General features: G+C 35.0%; 1 protein-coding gene across 3 annotated transcripts; it reads right to left on the bottom strand.

Annotated features, from left to right (window-relative positions):
• Nucleotides 1–1111: 1111 nt before the first annotated feature.
• Nucleotides 1112–23397, bottom strand: LOC144431343 (P-selectin-like). 3 transcript variants are annotated; one of them, XM_078119363.1, is made up of 26 exons: nucleotides 23244–23397; nucleotides 22180–22246; nucleotides 20901–21055; nucleotides 20502–20672; nucleotides 19800–19893; nucleotides 19549–19646; nucleotides 18894–18987; nucleotides 18577–18674; nucleotides 17403–17496; nucleotides 17088–17185; nucleotides 15699–15792; nucleotides 15396–15493; nucleotides 14868–14949; nucleotides 14502–14599; nucleotides 14033–14117; nucleotides 13591–13691; nucleotides 13428–13506; nucleotides 12963–13054; nucleotides 12776–12863; nucleotides 12488–12582; nucleotides 10351–10429; nucleotides 9706–9800; nucleotides 8497–8652; nucleotides 7431–7646; nucleotides 6990–7160; nucleotides 1112–2386 (listed from the first exon to the last, which is right to left on the bottom strand). In XM_078119363.1, exons 1-26 carry the CDS (start codon nucleotides 23377–23379, stop codon nucleotides 2217–2219), a joined length of 2904 nt encoding a protein of 967 aa, XP_077975489.1. In that variant the 5' UTR covers nucleotides 23380–23397; the 3' UTR covers nucleotides 1112–2216. The 3 variants fall into 3 exon arrangements, with proteins under 3 accessions (XP_077975489.1, XP_077975490.1, XP_077975491.1); XM_078119364.1 differs by lacking the exon at nucleotides 23244–23397 and adding an exon at nucleotides 23104–23183; XM_078119365.1 differs by lacking the exons at nucleotides 17088–17185; nucleotides 17403–17496.
• Between the last annotated feature and the right edge of the window lie 1176 nt (nucleotides 23398–24573).

The raw sequence follows: 24573 nt of genomic DNA, 5'->3' as shown, positions 1-24573 counted from the left end.
GAACTGATGGAATTCACAATAAAGAACACCAGGGACAATTAATCCATTAGAATTAAATTGACACACTTATTCTGATATTCGTGCACCAGGTTGCAGAGCTCTAATTTGTAAATATCTGCAAGCTCTGAGGTAGCATTATGAAATCACGTTAGCGTTCTTTTCGGTGCGATATTTACGTGACAGGCGATAACTAACTTGGTCTAACAAGATAACAGTAATATTCAGATACTATTAGCTCAACATCTGGTTATTTTGCTCTTCGGCCATACCACACTCTGACACTATTGTATGCGACTAGTCTATTATTCTAATTGTACCTGAAAACGAATCCTTTTCTCCTTTTTGTGAAGAAGAGACAACAGTTTCAGAAAGCAGATCAAGTATTTCTGGTATCAACAGGTAAGAATTTTTATTATATATAATTATGTAGACTACTTGAGCGCTTTAAATATTTCTTGTAGACTGGGACACATCGTGCATTTTGGTTCGCTAAAGTCTGTTTCGAAATCTTTGTCAAATTCGAATTATGGTCTAAACTCTAAATCTACTGTGGACTTCACTGCTTTTAAATTAATTAGTGCTGTTCCATAATAGCATGGCATCTTCAGCAGGTTCAATAACATTTGAACCAAACCAAACTTGCAATTGATTTGCGACCCACGACAATTGCACCTGCATACTATTGCACCTACGGAAATTTTGTTTTGCGGATATTTGAACCCATACTAACCTTAACCCATGAATTTTAGCACCAGCATATAGATTGAACCCGCGGATATACCGGTGCAAATGTATAGGTTCAAATGTACGTGAATTCAAATGTAAAGTCACCTCTCCATCCAAGTTTGGCCATCAGGATATTGAAGTGGATGATACACAGATGATTTCTGTGTATTGCTTTAATTAGAATTTTGGTTCAAACTGTGCCGATTACTTGGACTAGAATTTTGTCTTACACAGTTTTATTTAGCAATATATATAAAACTTTGTATTTTAGTTGGCTCGAATTTAGTTACGTGTTTATTGAAAACAAATTGTTGCCTTCTGTTTGGTACATGACTTTACTTTCATAGGCGAAAAACTTACGTAACAACCAGATCCCACACAATAATCTAACACTAGACAATATTTTAGCAGTTAATAAAAAAAATTATTTAAAAATAGGATTGTTGTTAACTTTTGCTAAGTCTGGTTTAGTACCACCAAAGCCAATCTTCGCAAAATTGCAAAAACTATTGAATGCGACAGCACAAAAGTTATATTGTCATCAAGTGTCTTTAGAATGTGGTTGGTTATATCCTGCATGGCATTTGATGTAAAAATTTGTCGGAATGTCCAGCGAACAACCTTGGCAAGGGATGTGAGTATTGAAAAAATTCGAGAATGACTTAGTCAGCTCTGACAAAGACTTCCACGAGAGTTTTTATTACATTCAAAGCTTAAAATGTGAACTGCAAGTCAGATCTTACATTATTGACAAATTTCATTTCATTGAACATCGGAAAATTCAGTAGTTAAATTCTTCTTTACTCGTGAACCTTCAAATACAATTTTTGTACCAAATTTTTTATAACAGTCGGTAAAGAAAAAAATTAATAACTGCTAATTCCATTTAGTTAGTGAAAGCTTATTCGCCTATTACCCTTTATCGACTGAAAATATTTCTCAATAAAGCAAAATAGAAAATCTTCAACTAAATGCGGTGTTATGTATCAAGCATATTGAATGTGACAATCTATTGTAAATAGGTCAGTAAAAGGCTCAGAATGCGACAGAACATAGACTAATAAAAAATAAGCATGCCACCATGAAAATAGTATATATTTATACCCTTTAATACGACGTTCTAATATATTTTAGTTTTATTGACTAACCCTCCCATCAGGGGCACAGCCAATATTTTCAAAAGGGGGGGGGGGGGGGGGAGGGGTCGAATATCTGCACCATAGTTAGTGTCGGATTATAAATTGATTCATGTGAGAATTGTTATTTTTCGTGCTACTTTGTTGCTACGGGAAAGTCAGAAATTATTTGGCGATACACCACTGTTCACTTTGGTCTTCGTATCAATATATTGGAAAATCGCTCTATTGTTTGCCATTTATTTAATATTGTAGATTAACATATTGCGGTGTTAGTTAATTATTAGTTAAACATAGGTTGATATAAGTCTGATGCATTTTAGATGCACGTTGCCGGAAACGCTTTGAATCTTTTTAAATCCCAATGCAATCGACAATTGCCTGATTGGTTATCTGATCGTAGAATTGAGCTGGACATCCGGGACACAGAACTCTACAATGAGCTTCAGGATACTTTGGACAAGAAGCACCGAGGCATCCTCTGGGGCAAAGACCAATTGAGTTTATTCCAGGCTGACAAGTTGCTGAAAAAAAAGACTCCATGTAAAATGCGATTAAACACGATACGCTTTCTAAAGTTAATTTAGAATCATTTAATTTATATGTGCAATTTAGAGGACTTTGGAACGCATTCTTGCAGTCATATTCAAAACAATTTTAGTATATTTTTTTTATTTTGCCCAAACAATCCTATTTATTCATAAGACAACTATTTACATGTAGCACCATAAGTCATAAATCGTCGAAAAAGCTAAAGTTTGGGTGTAAAACATAAATTTCATGCAGTAGGGCAGGTGTCCTCAAATTTTTGGTCTTGTGGGGCTTACGAGAAGGTTGACTATTATTTACAGAGCAACAGGGTAAAGAGCAATTGATTTATAAAAGTAATAAAAAAACATATTGTTACTTACTGATTAATGCTCCCGTTTAAATCAAAACTACTTTATTTAATGGCTCTGATGTAGTGGCTGTTCGTCAAGTTTTATCATTGCCGTTATTGCTTTTTTAGACAGTTTCAAAATCAGTATTTTAAGTAAACGAATAGGTTTCATTCACGGAGCCCTAGGGCTGCGTATGGTGCACTTACAGAACCAAATGGCAGTGATATCCTACCTTTTTTATATTGCGCTACCATATTGAGCACTTTAAATAATCACGGCAAACCTATCACAAAACATGAACATTTCTACTCATTAAGCCAGTTCTCTATAAAATAATAATAAACAAATAAGATCAGATAAGGGGAATTTTATTCATGAAAATACAACATACCCTGTAGGCTTGCACGTAATTTACGGATTTACGGAATTACGGAATTATTTCGAGTTACGGAAGCGAAGTTACGAATTACGTAAATTCGTAATTATTGTTGGAGCGCTTTCGCGATTGAAACGAGCTCTCTTCAGAGCAGTCAATTCCGTCGATTGTAAAAAATTAAAGTTTAATAAGTAGAAGAAGTTAGTGTTCCGGTACTCGAAGCCGTTTTTCTCTCTCTTGTTACGCAGATGGAGAAGGCATAACGCGTTGCCATTTACTAACCTATTATCAACTTATCTAGCATGGCAAGTGTACATATTAAGCGTAGATATGGGATAGAATTGTGTTGAGACCGATGGACGCCAACACACCTGGTTTCAACTTCTTCGGGTGAAATGACTAAAGAATGTAAGAGATCAACTTCCAAACATGGCCTATTTCTAAATGCCGTGATAATTAATGTCGCGCTTATCAAACAGCAATATGACGACGGAAGAGAAATTGCGTAATGAACCAACGCAACTTAGTCTTTTCGGCATCGGTAAAGCGATTCAAACGGCAGAGAAACAACAGAAAGACGGGATTTCCAATGTTTATTCTGCGCCAGATCCATTATCTATTACAAAATCTTGATGTTCTGTTACCGGTTTTATCGTTATATATCTGTCCGGACTTGGCCTTGTTTTCACAATGCCTCGCACTATTTCGGCCAAATATGTCTTTACAAAATCTTTAAGTCTTTACCAAATGCGGCAACTTATTATTTCGGCCAAATATGTCTTTACAAAATTTAAGTCTTTACCAAATGCGGCAACTTATTTTGATTTATCGTCGACTCAAATACCACCGGCACTCGACCAAACTTGTGTCAATCTTAGCCGATAGGATTGTCGACTTGAGTTAGAAAAGTAAATTAATATTTTCGTGAGTGCAAAATAAATGTCACAAAATGCATTGTTTGGCGATATAACTTTGTATTTTCGGAGAAGGCATGTCATATAAGTACGATATTAAAATTATGCGCAAATAATTATTATTTGATCTAAATTTATCGCAAATAATGTTATAACATTTAGGCCGAGAAATGATTTAATGTAAAATGAAGCATGGTAATCGGAATATCGTCAATAAGTCGGCATCAATAATTATTATAAAATGCTAACTAGGTAAAGTCGGATAATGTAAAAAAACGGTACAATAACAAGTCTTCGTCGCGAGGCAAGCGCAAGTATAATCAAACGAGAGAAGACGCTCGTCGTTGATTTATAAATTAGAAACCCGGAATTTTTATTTACTACGAAACTCGTATTAATACGATTTAAAAAAAGTCAACTATCGTTTCATAAATATATTACCACTTACCAGTGTTGGTAATGATAAAATTGATCGCATAAAATTGGGTGATAAAGTTGATAAAGGAAAATCAAAGCTAACACAAAAGATAAAAATCAGAATAAAATTAATTTGAATTCACTCCTTGATATTTGTCTTTAGCATCTGTCGCCGGCGTGTAGTACTGGCGGAAATATGAAAACCAAACTGTCCCAACTGTCGATGTCCCATTCGGAATAGAAATGGATTAAATTGGTTGTTATGATAGGTTTAAAAGTGTGAAAAAAATATCGCAATTACGGGGTCATTACGTAATCGATTTGGCCGTAATTACGGAATTGATTTTTGTCAATTACGTGCATTACCCTGTATTTAGTAACATGTATAGAATAATAATGATGAATGTCAGTAGGACTCTTATGCCTGATGCTTTCACACTACGGCCGCAATTTGTGGAAGAATTTGAGGGAGACTTACCTCTAACTCTCAGAAACCCTTAAACGCAGGCAAAGGGGAGGGGGTGCGGCCCAAGTAATTTAGTCTATATTTATATATATTATTGTAAAAAATGCGCGTCCGCACGGGTGATACGTTGTCCTCTGACGCACCACCGATCACGCGCTTCGGTTTTGCTTGCCCTTCCCCGATCCACGTTACGCCCCTATTGTTGTTACCACATGTGTTCTAACAACCTAATTTTTTTTTGTTACAATTTGGTATGTTTCTCCCATTGCCAAAGTCATTCAATAGTGTTATTGTCGGCACGCGAGAGAAATGAAAAATGCAAACAAACTGTATTTCATTACAACAATTAAGTATTATCGCTAAAAACACTAAATTGGTTTGAAGTTGTTATGAACCGCTAGATGTATATTTTCACGTCATGGACCGAGCATATTGATGGCAATGATCATAGCATATACTATATGCCAAAACGCTTATTCGACTTTTCCGACCACAGAAACTACTCAATCCGTTTTGGGTTCGAAATATGAAATGATCGTCAATTCTACCACGCTATCGTGAAGTAGTGCAGTTTACTAATGAAGATTGGCGAATTCGGTTATTGTTTCAATTCTAAGTTTTGCATGGCGCATCGTTTTGTAAAATTGGGAACATCAGACTCCGTAACAAATTATTGTGCGGAAGTTATATTTGATTAGTAGAATTGCCAATACTGTCGATTTATTGAATCTGCATATAAACTCAAAAATAACATTCATGATTCACGCAATGACTTTACCGGGTATAAAAAATAAAACAGAAACAATAGAAAAGTTGAATCATGAGAAAGCTAACTAAGGTCTTTATAAATATCCGTATTCCGGCGTCAGAAATGGTATTATCTTTAGCTTAAAATTGGGACAGGTAATTTACAAACGGCGGGGAGAAAGATTAAAGCCGGTGCAAAAGTTAAAAATCGGAATAAAATCCCGAATTTGAACGGGCGGAAATGGCTTACCAACCTTAGAATGTCTAGTCTAGCGTTATGGAGGCCTGTATATACTAAAAATACCCGATATTGGACAATTCGTTAAAAAATAATCGAATTATTCGATTCGATAAAAATATTTTATTTTGCCCATCCTTGCAAACTGTGATCACGCCAGTAATCTGGCAAAACGCGTGGTAGTTCAAACACTGAAGCAATGAAACTTAATTAAACCTTCGTGGTAAACTTCACTACTTCACGAAAGCGTGATAGAATTGCCGATTATTGCCGAACAACTTAAAACATATTTAGTGATTTTAGCGATAATTATTAATTGTTGTAATTAATTAATCTCCCCTTTTCTCTCGCAAGTGCCGACAATAACACTAATTATTGATTTTGACAATGGGAGGAACAGTTCCATTACATTTGAACCCACGTACATTCGAACCCGTAACTTGAACCCACGACAATTGCACCTGCATACTATTGCACCTATGGAAATTTGCAACTACCGATATTTGAACCCATACTAACGCTAACCCATGGATTTTATCACCCGCATATAGATTGGACCCTCGGATATGCGGTTGGAAATGTATGGGTTCAAATGTACGTGGGTTCAAATGTGCTGTCACTGGAGAAACGTATTAAAATGCAACAAAAATTAATTAGGTTGTTCAAAAGTGAGAATTCAAGTGTGATAATAATAAGCGCGTAACGTGCAAGGGGGAATGGTGAGCAAAACCCAAGCGCGTGATCGTTGCGTCTCCTTGTTCGGAAAGGATAATTTTCTAAAGCGGAAACAACTTGTGTTTTAATATAGACGAAATTATTGGGGAACGAGAGTTGTGTACAGGGGAAATTCTTTACGTGAATAAAATTATACTTTGTTTATCATTATTTTATACTTTATAGCAATATTCTTTATGAGTAGAAAGTGTTCATGTTTTGTGATAGGTTTGCTGCGAATATGTAAAGTGCTAAATAGTGTGCCGCGATATAAAAAAGTTTGGGGACCACTCCTCTACGCGGCGCACCAAAATCATTTCGCGGCACGGTGGTTGGGAACCACTGCAGTAAGGTATTAACAGAAAATCAATTACCTTTTTGTTTACACGGTACTCTACGTCCAAACCTATCGAAGAATTGCAAATAGCACATTGGTCCACATCCATAAACACGACACTGAGCTTGTAGAGAGTTTGCACATCTAACACCGTTGCACATATATCCACCGCAATGCGGATTTGGCGGTATATTAGGTGGACATTTACCTGTATAGTTAAGAATTGCAGTGTAAAAGAACAGAAATTTGAAAAAAAAAAATTAAAAATGTACAAGAGTAAACACAATGTAAATTAGCAATATAATAGTTTTGTGGTGAGAATATTGGTGCACCCGAAATATGTGCACCAAGATAGCGCACAACCTTGAAAAAGTATGTGTACCAGGTTAGGGTTCAGGTTGTGTACCATCTTGGCAGAAAAGTCAGCGCGATAGAAACACTTGAGTGACTGAATTAGAAGGAAATAAAATACACTTACATTGTCTTACAATGTCGTATCTGAGATTGTATGGATTGAAGAAATGTTCTCTACATCCATTACAACTTGTTTTGCAGATTGCATTGAGATACGTTGGGCAAACGGCTCTGACGCATGCGTTGATATTACAGACTGGACATACAGGTGGAGGTGGAGGGCGAGGCCTTCTTTTTGAATTGGCAAGTATCAGAAGAAGCGCGGTTTTTTTATCGAGGTCTGAAAATTAAATATAACGTAAACGATTAGTTTAAGATATTAGTTCACGTTTAAGTTCACGTTGAAAAATAAACACGTGATCACAAAATCCATCAACCTTTTGTGTTGACGTCACATTCAGAATACCCGCATTAATAGCGATTGCTTATGATTCGTTTGGATTTCCGTTTTCAAGAGTTATGTTATTTGGCTTGATGACTTGTTGTAGAGATAAATGCCCATTCGTCGGGTATATATTTATATTATTCAAGACATTTAACTGCTCTTGCCTGTTTATATTTAAAATGATTTGAGGTGATTTAGAAAGGGATCCGGCCCGCGACGCTTCACTAAATTATAGTAAAAAACAGCTATTTTGACGATTCTATTCTTTACTTAACAGAATTTATTGTAAGACACGTGTAGACTAAATTATATTATAACCCAACAAGTATATAATTCACAAGTACTTGTTTAATAAGTTTATAATTTAATTATATTTAGACAAATGGCAACAAAACGCAGACAAGTTAATGCTCAGTGCAGAGGGTTCAATGTTGTCAAAAATATTCAAATGAATTTTTTTGAGAGGCAATGAGGAAATAAATTCATATTCTATTCGAAAGATGTATTACTGCTTGATTTTTATTATAATCATCCGTTCGGTTTTCAACTTTCTAAAAATACGTGCTGCCCGCCAATGACTTGCAAACCTTAATTTTGGCCCGCGAGCGACAAAAGCCGACCCCAGATTTAAATTATTAACTATGTGAATAAATTACTAATATTCAGACACAAAAATTAGGGTATCCCATATGAGTCGTATGACAGCAAAGATTACTTATCTTATTTTGAGAAAAACTTCACTTACTAAGAAATGGCTTTTTCTTGTCGACTTTAACTTTATTGCATGTCAGTCCACATGAACTCTGACAACAAACTTCCGATTCTTCACAGTCGACGTTTGTTTCACAATTATCGACACAAGTTGTTGGAGCAATCGCATCTTCACATTTAGGATCAAAGACTAAAAAACAAAAATTTTGTTAAAATAAACTGAAATAGTAAAAACATCAGCATGTGCAAAAAGCTAATTATTTTGTTACAATTCCAGCAATTACAATTTCTGCCGTTACAAGGTAACTAACTGCAGAGGAGTAGCTGACGTTGTCTTTTGCACGTTTGTTGATGTAGGAGGGAGTTACAGTAGGCAGTTTAACCAGTCCGCTTCTAAATGCTGTTTTACGCTTTTATCTTGAACGATATTTTAGGTAGATAGCTTCAGATAACTGGAGTGTAGCCAGAGTGAAACTAGGTTTTTAGCTGTCAAATTTAGCCTTTAACATGAAGTAATGGTAGGCTAATATTTTTACGTTTTCATCTCAGTAATATTAATTTTAAGATACCTCTTAAAAAGAAATTGACATATGACGAATTTTATGTAAAGTTCGGGTTTATCGTGATAAACGCAGTGCAAAAAACAGGCTAATGCTATCGTTAACCATGGAGGTGCAAATATCTTCACCGTGAAATGTGTTGCAGTGTATCTCACCAATGTGTTAGGCTGACCATTTCGGGATTTGGCGCAGTCAGTGACGCTTTCTTTGTTGGCGTTTTTGCAGTTAGGAATGAGGGGCATCATTATCAGAAATTTGCCTTGAGAAGCAAAAAGTTTAGCACGTCATGGATATATATTCGTGTATCTTTATCTGAAGGGGTATCAATGAATAAACGGACAAAGTATAATTTCCATTTTGTCGGATCAGAAGAAACTGTATTTTGGGTTGCAACATGAAAAAATAATACGCAGACACATGTGATACCAGCGGCATGACCAATTTTCCTGCTGCCCAGGTCGACTTTTAATATTGATGCTCTTTTTACCTAACTTCAAAAATAATTCGAGAGATGAACAAATTATATAGATGTCGATATTTATGAGAATAAATAAATTAACGGTCTAGTAAGAGTAAAATTTTTGTTTCATTAATAATTACATCGTCAAACCAAGCATTATCTGCTGCCCGGGGCGGCTGCCTTTATGGCCTCTCCCCTATGCATGCCGTTGAGTCGCACTTACGTTTGCATTCTGGAACTGGACTTGACCATTGTTCATTAGCGAGGCATGTTGTTTCTTGTTCACCGTAAAGTGTCATAGGGAAGTTGCATTTAAAACTAAAAAAAAGGAATAGAAACATTTAAGAAAAATTTGAAATTTTTTTAGGTGGTTATCCAAATACTAAGATATATTCATTCATTTTTGAGCGGTTTCAAAAGTGTAAACAAAATATATAAAAGACTGTTACCAATAAAGTTATTGTAATCAATGGAATGTAAAAACAAGAGACCGCTCAAATATATGGACACGAAATGATACAGGTATGCAATCGGTCACAGTAGCCTACCGTACCAGTGTCAAATATTCTTCGAGTGACGCGTAAAATCGGAAACAGTCGTCACGCTTGGCGGCTTGAAAACCGTGTCATTTAGCAAAATTTTGAATGGTATATCAGATAGCATAGGCAACTTAGGCATGAACAAAAATAATAGCGACCACAACAATCGTTAGTCACTGACAATTTCAAAGCAATTGGTCCAGTAGTGAATACTGAAAGCAATTTTTCATAAGGTAACGAAAAGAAGAAGAAAAAAACGATCATGGGTTTATTTCGTGTTTAATAATCAATATAATGCAGAACTAACGAAGAACTAACGAAAGACTCACGTGCATTTACTGGCATATCCCAATCCATCTGGACAACTGACAGTCCCGTCTCCCAAAGACAATCTTTGACAATAAACGTCTGAAAAACAATTTTTATCAGTTATGTTGTACCAAAACTTAGATTAGATTTTACAAATTGCGAAAACACAAATCAAAGTTATCCAAAAAATTTACGATAAAAAATTTAAAATACCGTATTTGCTCGTTTTGTAGCCCGGCCCATACTTTTTTCAACCAAATTCACTGAAAGGGCCCTTATTCAAACCGGCCCTTATTCAAGCACGGGCGCTTGTTATTTTCGATCGTTACAATAATTAATATATTGTTATTTTCAGTTCAAAAGTATGATTTAAACGAGAATAACGAAAATTTTGACTTTTTCCACGCACCGCAGGTACAAATCCGCAAAAGAAGAAAAGTTTTGCGACGCCCAGTTTGAGAACCATGGTGTTACGTAATCAGGCGCGCAGCCAGGACTTTCAGAAGGGAGGGGTATCAAAATCGGAAATTCCGATTACCGTGTGTAACAGTCACGGCGATTACGTGTTCGTTAAAGGAGCCGCCGTTTCAGCGTATAATGATTTTTCTGTTGCTTAAATTATTTAATCCTTGACAACTACGAAATTCTAAAATGTCCTTATATATTAATTTAATTGTGTCCAACGTAACTAGCGGTTGCGACTTCTTACGTCAAAATAGTAAACGTTATTTCTCCAAAATACCACTGCGATCTGTGGACATAAAAATATGAGATAAGCTGCCTGATGTATTTAATTTTGATACTTATTTTTGCAATCTTGCGAACTCGTTATAGCCGATAGAAAAATCTTACTATCTGTTATAAAATCCGTATAGTCCAATTTTACTTCATACAATGAAAATACATATAAAGTAGGTTGTTATATCAGTAAATCAAAAATACATATTCACCCGCCTTCACCGCCTCGAAATCCACGTCAAACAGTTGCCGCGGTAACACCACTTGTTGAAAGAGCCGACTTTTTCAACGAAAAATGAATTTTCTGTTGTGCAAAGTAATTCATGACCGGTACGGGCATATTTGAAATGTCTTGCTTTATGAATTTAATTGTCATCAATTTAAACTGGGGTTGGGTCGACAAAACAAGAGCCACCCTAAAACACCACGGCATTCCGCGGACATAAAAATGTGTGGTAAACTGCCCGATTATATATTGTTTTGGAGCGTATTTTTGCTTTTTTTGCAAATTCAACAAATTTGAGATGTACTTGTAACACTGACTCCTTTCAATCGCAATGCTGCCACTCCGATTATTTTTAAGGATAAAACGTTCCGAAAAAATTCTTAATTCTGCTTTAAAATCTCACGGATAAATTTTATTTTAGTACAATAAATTTTGTTCGAATGTACTTTATAAATTAATTATCTTATGCATCATCACAAACCGGCAAAAGTCGCGTTCTCAACCTTGTTTAATGTAAACACGAACATTTTCGACGGCAATTTTAGTAAAAGTAATGGATTACAAGGTAAATCCCACTCAGAATTCACCGTGTTTCGATTCTAGTGACGATAAACGCGGAGCGAACATAATGTGTGCCGTGGGCAGACGAAATTTTGCGATTTTCAATGCCTAGAAAAGTTTTTTAACTGTCGCGGGCCTCAACAACACTTGTTACCGTTTTTATTTTCAGTATTTTATATTGCCGCTTTTCAATCAAACAATTTAGGTCGTGGCTTTATTCATTAATTTATCTTTAAAATCTCGCCGCCGATGAACGTATAAGTCTCACCGGATGCACGATTCCGTCAATTCCGCGCGAGTAACAAAATAAAATAATTGTCATCGTTATCGTGGTACAAATTTGTGATTTGGAGACAATAAACGTCAGCGTAAAGGCGTTTACGGCCTAAATAACACGTCACAACGACGAAAACATTCGGCGATTTTAGCAAAAGGCGATCGTACGCGTTATCGGCGACTTTTTCGATTTTCAAAAAAAACTATCACTGAAAAATCAGCTTTTACATCGGGTGGGTATTCAAGCAACGGCCCTTATTTATTTTTATGTTCTGATCACACGGGCGGCTATTCAAACGGGCTCTTAATCAAGATCGGGCGGTAGAACGAGCATTTACGGTAAGCCTAATTATTACCCAAACATGTTGGTTGAATATCATTCCACATTTCATCTTCTTGACATGTTAATGTTTCTCTTCCCTTCAATCTGTAGCCATCAACACACGTGAAACTAAAGGCAACACAAATATTGCGTTTTAATAAAAAATAATATTTGAAGCATTTTAGAAAGGTCTTAATCACCATACTCATCACGTCTCGATTTAGTATGAATTTTTCTTTTAAATGCATAATCAGCATGGTCAATTAATCAAGTTTTATCTATTGCACAAAACAATCAATGTATAATCAATTTGATGTTATACCTGCAAGTACTCGGGTAACCGAAACCTGGTGGATTGCAATTTATTGATCCAGGCTGATTGCTGAACTCAAGATCGGGGCAAAGGATCCCTGAAAAAAAAATGTCGAAAATTAGCCAGTTAATATATAAATACACCTCTTGATAGGATTTTTTAACGGGTACATACTTAAAAATATCCAATCACTTACTTGAACATTCGAGAGGAGGATCACTCCACTGTCCATCGGCCATGCACTGTGATTGAGAATTCTTCTTATTGTAACCCATATTACATGTGACCCTGAAAGCATGTGATTTTTTGAAAAGGTAATTCCCTGTGTATCTTGAAGTAGTGCATTGTCACAATGCCCACGGCTGGTAACATTGTAACTTACTTTAGGAAGAATAAAGTTTTGACGTTTCTGCCTCAGAGCATATTATGCATTAACCTAACCGGCGCAAATACAGATGAGAGATAGGATTTGCAATGGTCGTCTGTTACCGTCGGAATATTAATTATAATTTTATTGGATTTAAAATCCTCGACTCAATAAATTAACTCCCTCTATATTAACTAATAAATCCTGTTCTTTGCTCCGATTGATTTTGTTTTATTCATAGCTTTAACTGAGCTCATGGGCCAGAAAAAAAGTCTAAGATAGCATTCAACTCACGAGCATGTTTTTTGGTACGTTGTTCCATCACAAACGGAATCTCCATTTTCAATATTTGGATACGGTCCGCAGTCCACAGCTAAAAGAAATATTTAAATATAGTTTACACGCAAACAAATACAATATGGTTAATTAACGTTATTGTGTTTAATTGGATACTTACGTAGACACGACGATGGCATACTCCCAGACCAATTTTTGTCCAACTCACAAGTCATTGTCAATCCTGACACGTCAGGCTCATAACCGCTTGGGCAAATAAAACTACAAAAATAATAATGACAATAGAATTATTTAAGCATAGACTGCAATGATAAATATTCAAACTTATTCGAATATTTTATTTTAGCTTATACTTTACTAGAAGGTTGCACTTTGATATAAAATTGAAAACAAAATTTTTGATATATGAATTATTGGTTGTGGAATATTTTGGTTATCGTTGAATATTGAAGACTTCGAAACAATTCAGTTAACAAAAATAATAATATCTTTTTATAGTTGGAGTAAGAGAATTGCGTGGAGGTTTCTGATTCAAAAACATGTTTGAAAAGCAATAAGTGGTTGAAAATATGTGTAAACGTGTAAACATATCAAAATCTTACCTGCATTTAGTATTATAATCAATTGCGTCGGGAGGATCGCAAACAACGGATCCATCAGGAAAGGTTAGCGGCTGACACGTTATGGCTGAATAAAAAGGACATAGTAAGGAGAAATATAATATTGATACGGAATAAATTTTAAGAGGCGTTTACTACATATTCGCCTCGAGCAAGCCTCTGTATCGGCGCAACTCAAACGTAATGAAATATTCGTTTTGAAAGAAGCATTAGCTTTTTGTTGGACATTGCCTATACAGTGCACCATACCCAAAAAAGTCATTTTACATAAAGTATGCAAATAGAAGTTGCCTTGAACATGACCTCGACTGTAACTCAATGGAATGCAAAAACTAACAATAAAACAAGTCAGTAAAATGGAGTATCAGAAACTTCGTTCCAAATGTAATTGATATGTCCTAATTTTTTTTCAAACACGATGTCCTCCCCAAACCATTTATAAGCCACTTACTCCCACACACTGGCGCAATTCCAGACCATTGTCCATCAGCTTGACAATTTCTCAACTGATTGCCTGATACAACAAATTCCCCTACAGGGCAGGTGAAGCTGAAACAAATTCGAAGTCAATAGTTCAAGTAGGCTAAAATTTTCAATTCCACTAACAATAAATAATGTAAAATATTCTCGAACTATAATTAAAGCATAACAACACTTCAATAGCCTTTGGCAATATTGCGATATATAGTATAAAAATGAACGTCATAAAATATTTACTTTAATCGTCTCAACTATTGTAGGAATTTAAACTTAAGCGTTCTTCGCCCGGTTGAAATACGATTAACAAGGTTTACTCAGAAAGAAATATGAAGCTTACAAGCAAGCTGTTCTGAAGTCCAAGCTATTTTCTGGCGCGCATTCGATAGTTCCTTCAAATGAAAGTTCGGAACATGAGATAACTAAAATAAAAAATGTAATACATTTTTATGCAAATAATGAATTTTCATGTACACAAAAATTAAAACTATACCCAAGAAATCGTGATAACTATTTATACAAGAAACTAAACCTCTTTAAATTATAAAAATTCTATTGTTCTGGTGTAATTAAACAAACCAAATTCAATGTTTGCAAACTTACGATAAGAAATTGAATAAGCATGAGATTGAATGCGGGTAAATAAGTTCATTTACTTCTTTTTGAGATGAATAAATTATTGTCTTTGTCCTAAGTGTCGGTTTAGAACTTGTGAACAGTTTCTAATGTTTAAATTTTGTGATTCACCCCGAAATGGTATATATTGAATAATTTATTTGTCTGTTGCCATTCATGCAGACGGACGAATGAGTATAACAAATGATTTTTAGAACTTTTTATATTAAATAATGGATAAAATATGTCATACTTTTGCATGATTGTCCACCGGTTCCTGACCAGAATCCATTTTCTTGACAAGTTCGCTCCTCCTCGCCTTGTAATTCGTACCCCATGTAACATTCAAATCTAAATAATATTTAAGACATGCCTGGTAAGATTTTCAATGAATATACCAATAATGATTATCATTATTATATATTATACAACATTTTTAAGATTTTAACTTGATAATGAATATTTATATCTGTTGAACGAGAAGTCGTTAGTGACGTTTACTACTATACAATTGAAAGGAAATCTAAAACGAGCATTGAGCTATATTTTCACATACCTGCATACTGTCGAAAACTCGAGGTCAATGTCAGTTATACAACCAGTTATCTTGCCATTGGAGTCTCCAAAAGACAGTGCGGAACAGGTCACCACTAAAAACAATTCGTTAAATTCAGCAAACATAAATAGTTTGATCAGGATAATTTCCTTCTTAATTAAAGAGATAGGGGATGGATGTCCCTATCTGCGTGTCCTTACTCCCGCGCTATTATACACACGTTAGCGGAGTAAAACCTCTCAACTAACTCCTTAGAAGTCAATAAGCACACAATATATTGTAATGTCAAGTTGAACGATCGAATTCAATCAAAACAGATGTATACTCTGTGAGTCTATGTAATATACACTTAAATCTTAATACCGGTTAAAATCCAAATCAATCTCTAAGCAACACAAAACATGAAAAACACTAAATTCTCAGCTCTCGGGCGGAGGCGGGAAACACGTCACGAATTAGTCGATACATAGAACGGTCGAAAACATTGAACCATTGCTAGAACTTGTCGCGATAAATCATAGTCAGGGAATATAGGCAGTTGGCTTATTTTTTAAATTCACATACTATTTCAATACAAAGGGTCTAAAAGCATTGAAGTCCATTTTTACAATCCACTTTCGCTACAAATCTAATAAATATTTCATACGTGCAATCAGGTATGGGAGTCGAAATATTAAAAGCATTTTTTATTTTCTATCGAATAAACTAACAACATGTTTGCTCATTTCAGAAATGTAGGTACGCCACTGCGTATATACAGCATGACACGCCTTACATAAATCCAATATACAACTTTCGAGATGTCAAACATAATGCTAGTCGTTAAAACTGGGATCTCTTATTTTAACGACAATCCAAGAACGAAATCGCGACCGACTGGCCGAACTCGCCTTCTTCCCTGGCTTATAATGATGAGGTATATCGATGCAAAATATGTTCAGGAAATTTTTTCTAATACTAAAATAAATTGTACTCGCTGGAAAAGTATCGCCAACTCTGGGATTTTTCTAACGGTGATATCTTAAAAACAAACTTACGCAATATTCTCAAATTTTGACAAATAACTAAGTGGGCAAAATAAAAATAAGTACAACCCGATAGTTTTTCACGTATGTGACCGCGGACTATTTCCGAATCAAAATGACTTAAGACGCGAAAATTAAATTAGGTTGATTTTATTAAGATTTGTTTATGTGTCTGATGTTATCTTCGGGTTGCGGTACTTCGGTTTAATTAAGCAAGGACAATGTTGAAAAACCTGTTTCACACAAGTACTAGGTTCATATTTTTAATGTTAGTGGATGTACTATCATATAGACACACATTCGTGTTTATGAAACTCATTTAAGAACTTTCGTGCATAACCATCACTCGTATAAAAAGTTATACCTTTGCACCATTGCCCATCTGTACCAGACCATTCCCCGTCATCCTGACACGTTCGCTCCTCGTCGCCTTGTAATTCGTACCCTACGTCACATTCAAATCTAAATTTTCGAAATTGATTTAAATATATTCGATAAAAAATACTTTCGTGATCGTATGATATGGTTTTCAATTTATACCAAAATGATTGACAGAAACTGAAGATTAAGAAATGTATCAATATTAAATATTACACAACATTTTTAAGATACATCTATGAGATTCTACGTTTCAATTTGAAGAAAATCTAGAAGAGCATTAGGCTATATGTTCACATACTTGCATACTGCCGAATACTCGGGGTCAATGTCAATTGTGCAACCAGTTATCTTGCCGTTGGAGCCTCCAAAAGACAATGCGGTACAGGTCACCACTGAAAAGAATTCATGAGATTCAGCGGACACGGATAGTTGGATCAGAATTGGATTCTTATTAACTAAAGCACTAATGTAATTAATCATTTATTGATAAAACCAGTTATGGGAGTCAAAATAGTGAGAACATGTCTTCGTTTGTATCGAACACACTAATAACAAGTTTTTCTCATTTCAGAATATGTATATTTTTATTTTTTCAATGATAGTTATATAATATAAACATTCAATCGCGTTTACCAATAATATGATACACAGCATTTGTCAATATATATTTTTCATAAGAACCCTGTGTCCACTTGAAAGCATGGGTAAAAAATTGGGAAGTCATTCGAACGTTTCTCCCATAGGAATACGAAACATCGCCTAACATGTGCGTGCGCTGTTATGGTCCGTGCAGTATTAATAATGTAATGAAACGCAAAAAAATCGAATTAGACACGCCTTACATAAATCCAATATACAACTTTCGAGATGCCAAACATAAACGCTGATCGTCAACTGGGATTTTTATATAACGACAACCCCAGAACAAAATCGCGACCGATAGGTCGAACTCGACTTTTCCCCTGGCTTATAATGATGATGTATAAGCTAATCGATGCAAAATATGTTCAAGAAATTTTTTATAATACTAAAATAAATTGTAGTCGCTGGAGATGTATCGCCAACTCTGGGATTTTTCTAACGGTGATATCCTAAAAACAAACTTACGCAATAATATCAAATTTGACAAATACCTAAGAGGGCAAAAATAAGAGTCAATTATAATTACAACCCGATAGCCTTCCACGCATGTGGTCGCGGACTATTTCCGAATCAAAATGACTTATGACAAAAAAATTAAATTAGGTTGATTTTATCAAGATTTGTTTATGTGTCTGATGTTAAATTCTGTTTGCGGTATATACTTAGATTTAAGCAAGGAAAATGTTGAGAAACCTGTTTCACACAAGTACTGGGTTCATACTTTTAATGTTAGCGGATGTACTATCATATAGACAAACATTCGTGTTTACCAAACTCATTTAAGAACTTTCGCATATAACCACCCTTCCACATGTAAAAAATTATCCCACCTTTGCACCATTGCCCATCTGTACCAGACCATTCCCCGTCATCCTGACACGTTCGCTCCTCATCGCCTTGTAATTCGTACCCTACGTCACATTCAAATCTAAATTTTCGAAATTGATTTATATATATTCGATAAAAAATACTTTAATGGTCGTATGAAATATGGTTTTCAGTTTATACCAAAATGATTGACAGGAACTGAAGATTGGGAAATGTATCAATATTAAATACTACACAACATTTTTAAGATACATCTATGAGATTCTACGTTTCAATTTGAAGAAAATCTAAAAGAGCATTGGGCTATATATTCACATACTTGCATACTGCCGAATACTCGGGGTCAATGTCAGTTGTGCAACCAGTTATCTTGCCATTGGAGCCTCCAAAAGACAATGCGGTACAAGTCACCACTGAAAAGAATTCATTAAATTCAGCGAACACGGATAGTTGGATCAGAATTAGATTCTAATTAATTAAAGAACTACAGTAATAAAACATTTATTGGTACAACCAGTTATGGGAATCAAAATAGTGAGAACATGTCTTCTTTTGTATATAACACACTAACAACAAGTTTACATTATTTCATAATATGTATATATAATTTTTTTTAAATAGTAATATGATATAAACTTGCATCCGCGTTTGCCAATAAATTCGATACACAGTATTTGTCAATATATATTTTTTGTAGGAACCTATGCCCATTGGATAGCAAGGGTACAAAATTGAGAAGTCCTACAAACCTTTCTCCCATAGTAATACGAACATCGCCTAACACGTGCGCTGTTATTAATGTAATGGAACGCGAAAAATCGAATTAGACCAGGTCTGAAAAAAATACTTGTGACAAATTATTGAAATTTCAATTTTTTTAATTCTAGTCGATTTATTATAATATTGACATACATTCGTGTTCATTTCAGAATTTTCGCAGATAACCATCCACTTGCATATAAAAATTATCATACCTTTGCACCATTGCCCATCTGTACCAGACCATTTCCCATCACTCTGACAAGTTCGCTCCTCATCTCCTTGTAATCCATATCCTACGTTACATTCAAATCTAAATTTTCAAAAAATGATTATATCTTCGATAAAAATAATTTTGTGACTGTATAAAATATGTTTATATGTTTACTGTTTTATATTTATTTATAGTCAATAAGGTTATTCTGTAAGTAGTAGCTTTTGAATGGAAATTGTTTTAAATACATACCTACACGTCGTCGTAACACTGGCATCAATGCTGCTGTCACAATCAATTATATTTACTTGGGGGTCGTTGAATGACAATGCTGGACAAGTTACAGCTGAAATAAAATATTATGCCGGTTCAACAGGAGGATCGGAGTGGCTTTCATGACGTAAAAACTGAAAACGCAACGTTTGATCACAAATATTTTGGAATTGTGCTTTTTGTTCAATTATAATAACTACGATCGTAGGTGATATTAGTATTCTTCTCTTTATTATTTATGTTATTCTCTCTTTTGCTGGAGCAATTGTTTTGAAATATTCAGTAGTTGCAATTTTTTTGAAGATATATTATAAAATTTTCTGTAGTCTTTATAAAAATTGTTTTCACTTTTAAGGTTTTTTGTCTGATGACGTCATTAAAATAAATAATTAATCACCGTGTGCCGGTTTCGCGATCGTGTTTTAGTAATTTCGTGTTCAGCGATGTCGAGAGTTTTTGGATAAAGAAGGCCATCGGTGCTGTAAGTGATTTTGTCCTTCGTGGATAGATATTTGAGCTTTGTCCTTTTTGCACTTAAGTTACTGTTGATATGGAATAATTAGAGACTTTCTTAGAGAATCGGTTTTCCTTTGTATCTCTTACATAGTTACATTAGGAAGTTTTCATAGTCGAGGTGAAAACTCGAATATTATCTGAGAACAATTTTTTAAAATATTTTACCTTTAGGAGATACTTCACAAACGAATGGATCTCTATAAGTGCATGCCCAACTTATCATTTTTCCGCTACTTCTTTTTATATCTACACATCCCCCATCTTCGAATATATCCCAGTTCGCGTAAGAAAAAACTGTTCCGTCAGACCATTTCCAATCACTTGTTGCTGTCGGAACTGAGAAAGTGGATGTAACAGTAAGTTCCAGGAGTTCATGCCATCATATGCTACCACCATAATATTTCAATAAATTAAAATAAGTTATGGCGTGGCAAGTTTTCTGAAGCCATCTTTTTATCCCAGCTTGAGATTTTGATCCAGAATATTAATTGATAATTTTTTGCCATCGTTTAAAAAGTAAATATAAAAAAGCGACTTGCCCAACATATTTTTCAATGATGTTACCTGAATCAGTTGTAGACAATCCAATCCAAAAATAGTCGTAGTTGGAATTCGTCAATATTGAATGAACAAAAGTGTTTTCTGCTGCTGACTCGATGCTGACAAGATGTCCACCAAAAGTCTTGCAATGATCTTCGGCGTTATGCCAGTTCTTAATACTGAAGAAAATCAAGTAAAATAGAAAAATTTGAAATTATGGCAGATTTTTCGCAAACAGTACTTATCTATTCACCTGTCACATATCATGTTAAAATGCTCTGTTAAACAAATATAATATTTGTTTAACTACCACACAATAAATAATATTCAAAACTTCCAAAGATTAAGATTAATTTTTCACATCCTCAGAGAGTCGCATTTAACTTTAGTGATTTTTCCCCTGTCTCCCAACCTACAACAAATTTCCTTATGTGTCACTTAGTATATGGCAAGGGTGCTTTGGTCGACAATAACGAAATTATGGAGATCTTTTGTGCAAAGATCCCGTCAATGATGCAAAAAATGTAAGATTTGTTTAAGAAAAAAAAACCGGTAATCATCTAGTTAAGTTTGGAAATGATTTGAAATTTTAGTGCTTTTGAGACTTTGTACAAAAGTTCCATATTTTTTACTGACATTACATTGAAAAGAAAAAAGTTCACAAACGGAGCCTACAATGTTTGCAATAACGTTATGTCATAAAGAAAAGTGGATCTACGCGGTTAACACGACTCGCCCCTGTAGCTGACTAGGGGCAAAAATAACTATAGCAAACGACTTACAACATATTCTGACCACTGAATGTAATAAGTTTGAATAAAGTTAAATCAAATTACCACGGCTTATTGCTGCCACGAATAGGTAAATATGCGATAAATAGCTTATTTGGAGTTTATGATGAAAGAATGGTATGGCTTAAAATGCGGCATGCAAGATTATCATGGGCCCGATACCCGGACAGACTTTTGTGCCGTGACCACACTGCTTTAAGTTTATATCAAATCAGCAATGTTAAGGACTGAATTTTTAGCTATAGCAAAGGTATCGTGTGAAGGGGCTTGTAACGAATTTACAAATAAAAAAGCTACCAGACTAATTACCAGATTGAGTGAACGCTGAAAACGTCAAATAGTTAATCATATACAATGCAGCAAATACACGATGATTATGAGACGAATGAAAAATATATATATATATTTATATGACCATTAATGTATTATAATCGACGCGCACTTTAACAAAGGTTTTTACGGTGAAGTGATATAGAAATATAAATAAACAAAATAATACCCTCAATACGTACGTATCAAACATTTTGTAGCAACTTTCTTCATATAGTGACCACGTTGCGTCTATGCAAATTACTGGGCCTGGAGAAAACAAAATATAAATTAACAGATAAGAAACATGGGAGAAAATTAGATTAGAAAAAAGCTTTGTCAAATTTTAAAGAGGCTTCGTCAAATTTTTTCGTGTTAGATTCAATTTTTCGAAACTTCTGTTCCTGTTTATTTTTTTTTTATATAGAATTAAGTCTACTGAAATATTCTACATCACTCTTTAAGCAAATATTTGCCTGCATCGGCCACCGAAAGAGTTTAAGAATTTGCCTTCTTTGAGCCCTAGTTTAATATCAAAGTAGACAAAATGCTTATATCATAAATCAAATGTGTACCGAACGTTCTAAATCTGGCATAGGCAAACTAAGGCCCGCGGGCCAAACTCGGTCCGTTCGGTGAATCAATCTAGTCTGATGTTGCCATAAATCTCCACATACATTTGTGAACCCTCAGTCTGATGAATTTTAAGAAATCTAAGCACAGATCTGAATTGACCGATACTAATTTCAAGTCTGTTTTGACAATTGCCAAAAGCAAACTAAAAACAAATTTTGATGTTTTAACTAATAAAGAACTAAATGAGATAGCCATCATAGACCGCCGACTTATCGATCTAGCGGCGCACATACACTCAGCACATGTGCGCTCTCGCCTCCAAAATCTAGGACTAGGTCATACACGTTCTCCCGCTTTGCTAAAATCTAGATCTCTTCATCACTAATTAATTTTTAACTCGCTAATTATACCACATAATTCATCCAAAATCAATTGGCTCCTGGTTCGACGTATGATGAATGCACATGCAAAATTTGGAGAAAATTCAACCTCGCGTTCTTGAGTTATCGCGTGCATCTAACAAACAGACGAATATCTATCAACATACTTACCGATCGAGATAGATATGTAATGAAATTGTGATTAAATTTAGTTTAGACACCAGGCCTATTGTTGTCCCCCTTTTCACCTCATACACACATGGCCGCCAGTCTTGCCCATCCCTGCTGTAAATGCATATGTATGAACTTACCCTGTGCAGAAAGCAAAATGAAATTCAATGAAGAAACGAACAGAAAAAAAACAAGTTTACAATCCTTCATGACTTTGAGATATTCCGACGAGCAAGGCAAATTGTAAAATATGTGAGAACAAATGCAGTGATTCATCTTTTAAGGACAATATCCTCAACAATTTACATTGCCCTCAAGTCACAGCAACCTCGTCCAAAGCACTGGATTGTATCTATTTAATTGGTGCTGCGTTGAAAATTCGGATATAATCAATTCTAACCAGAAATCAATTTATACATATTTTTTTAACCAAGCTTGCTATCAGCATCAGCGTAGTGATTAAGGTAAAACGTACATTCCCTCATAGACAGTTTTGTAAACGCCCGAAGGTGTCCACCAGTCAGTCACGCGCCAATTACTAATATTTGATACTTTTTTAGATACTGTATTGTATTCTTGTTCATAACATTTAACGGTATGCAGTTCTGAATGAAATTTGACAAAGCGGCCACGAAGAGCCCATTTCTATTCTAGGTCACATCAGAGCAATTTTTTAAATTCCACCTGAGCACATTTGAACTCACATTTGTGATAATGTAACCTCTGAGAAATGTCATTAATAAGACGTGGAGTTCATAATTTCCGTAATTCGAATTCAATTTAAACTTGCTTTTACTAATTCGATATCAAGATGTGGTGCTAACGGTATACACGCAGTATGGTATCTACTTCACAAGGGGCAGTTGCAATTTTTTTTACTTTTTGTTTGACTAGTATAATCGGGAAATTCTACTCAATTTTCAGAAACAAATGGTTACAATTAAACAAATGGTTTACAAGTTTTAATAAAACAACATCTTTAACACTGATAAATGAGCCTTTATTGGCGGCACTCCGGAAGTATTTGTAACAAGATGACGCACAACCTGAATAACCCCAACATAGTACACATACTAGGCTTGCACGTAATTTACGGAATTACGTAATTATTTGGAGTTACGGAAGGGAAGTTACGAATTACGTAAAGTCGTAATTACTGCATTGAAACGAGCTTTCTTCAAAGCAGTCGATTGCGAAAAATGAAAGCTCAACAAGTAGAAGAGAGTTCCGGTATTCGCAGCCGTTTTTCTCTCTCTTGTTACGTAGGTGAAGGAAGGCATGACGCGTTGCCATTTACTAACCTATTATCAACTTCTCTGGCATGGCCAATGTAAATTATTAACGTAGTTAAGGGGGAAGAACTGAGTAGGGCCGTTTGACGCCAACACACCTGGTTTTAACTCCCGTAACTTAACCGTAGATAGGGGGAAGAATTGTGTTAAGACCGATGGACGCACACACGCCCGGTTT

Source organism: Styela clava, chromosome 13, assembly GCF_964204865.1.
Source record: "Styela clava chromosome 13, kaStyClav1.hap1.2, whole genome shotgun sequence".
NCBI lineage: Eukaryota > Metazoa > Chordata > Ascidiacea > Stolidobranchia > Styelidae > Styela > Styela clava.
The sequence above is the reverse complement of the archived record's forward strand: the minus strand, read 5'-3'. Positions and strand labels throughout refer to the sequence as shown.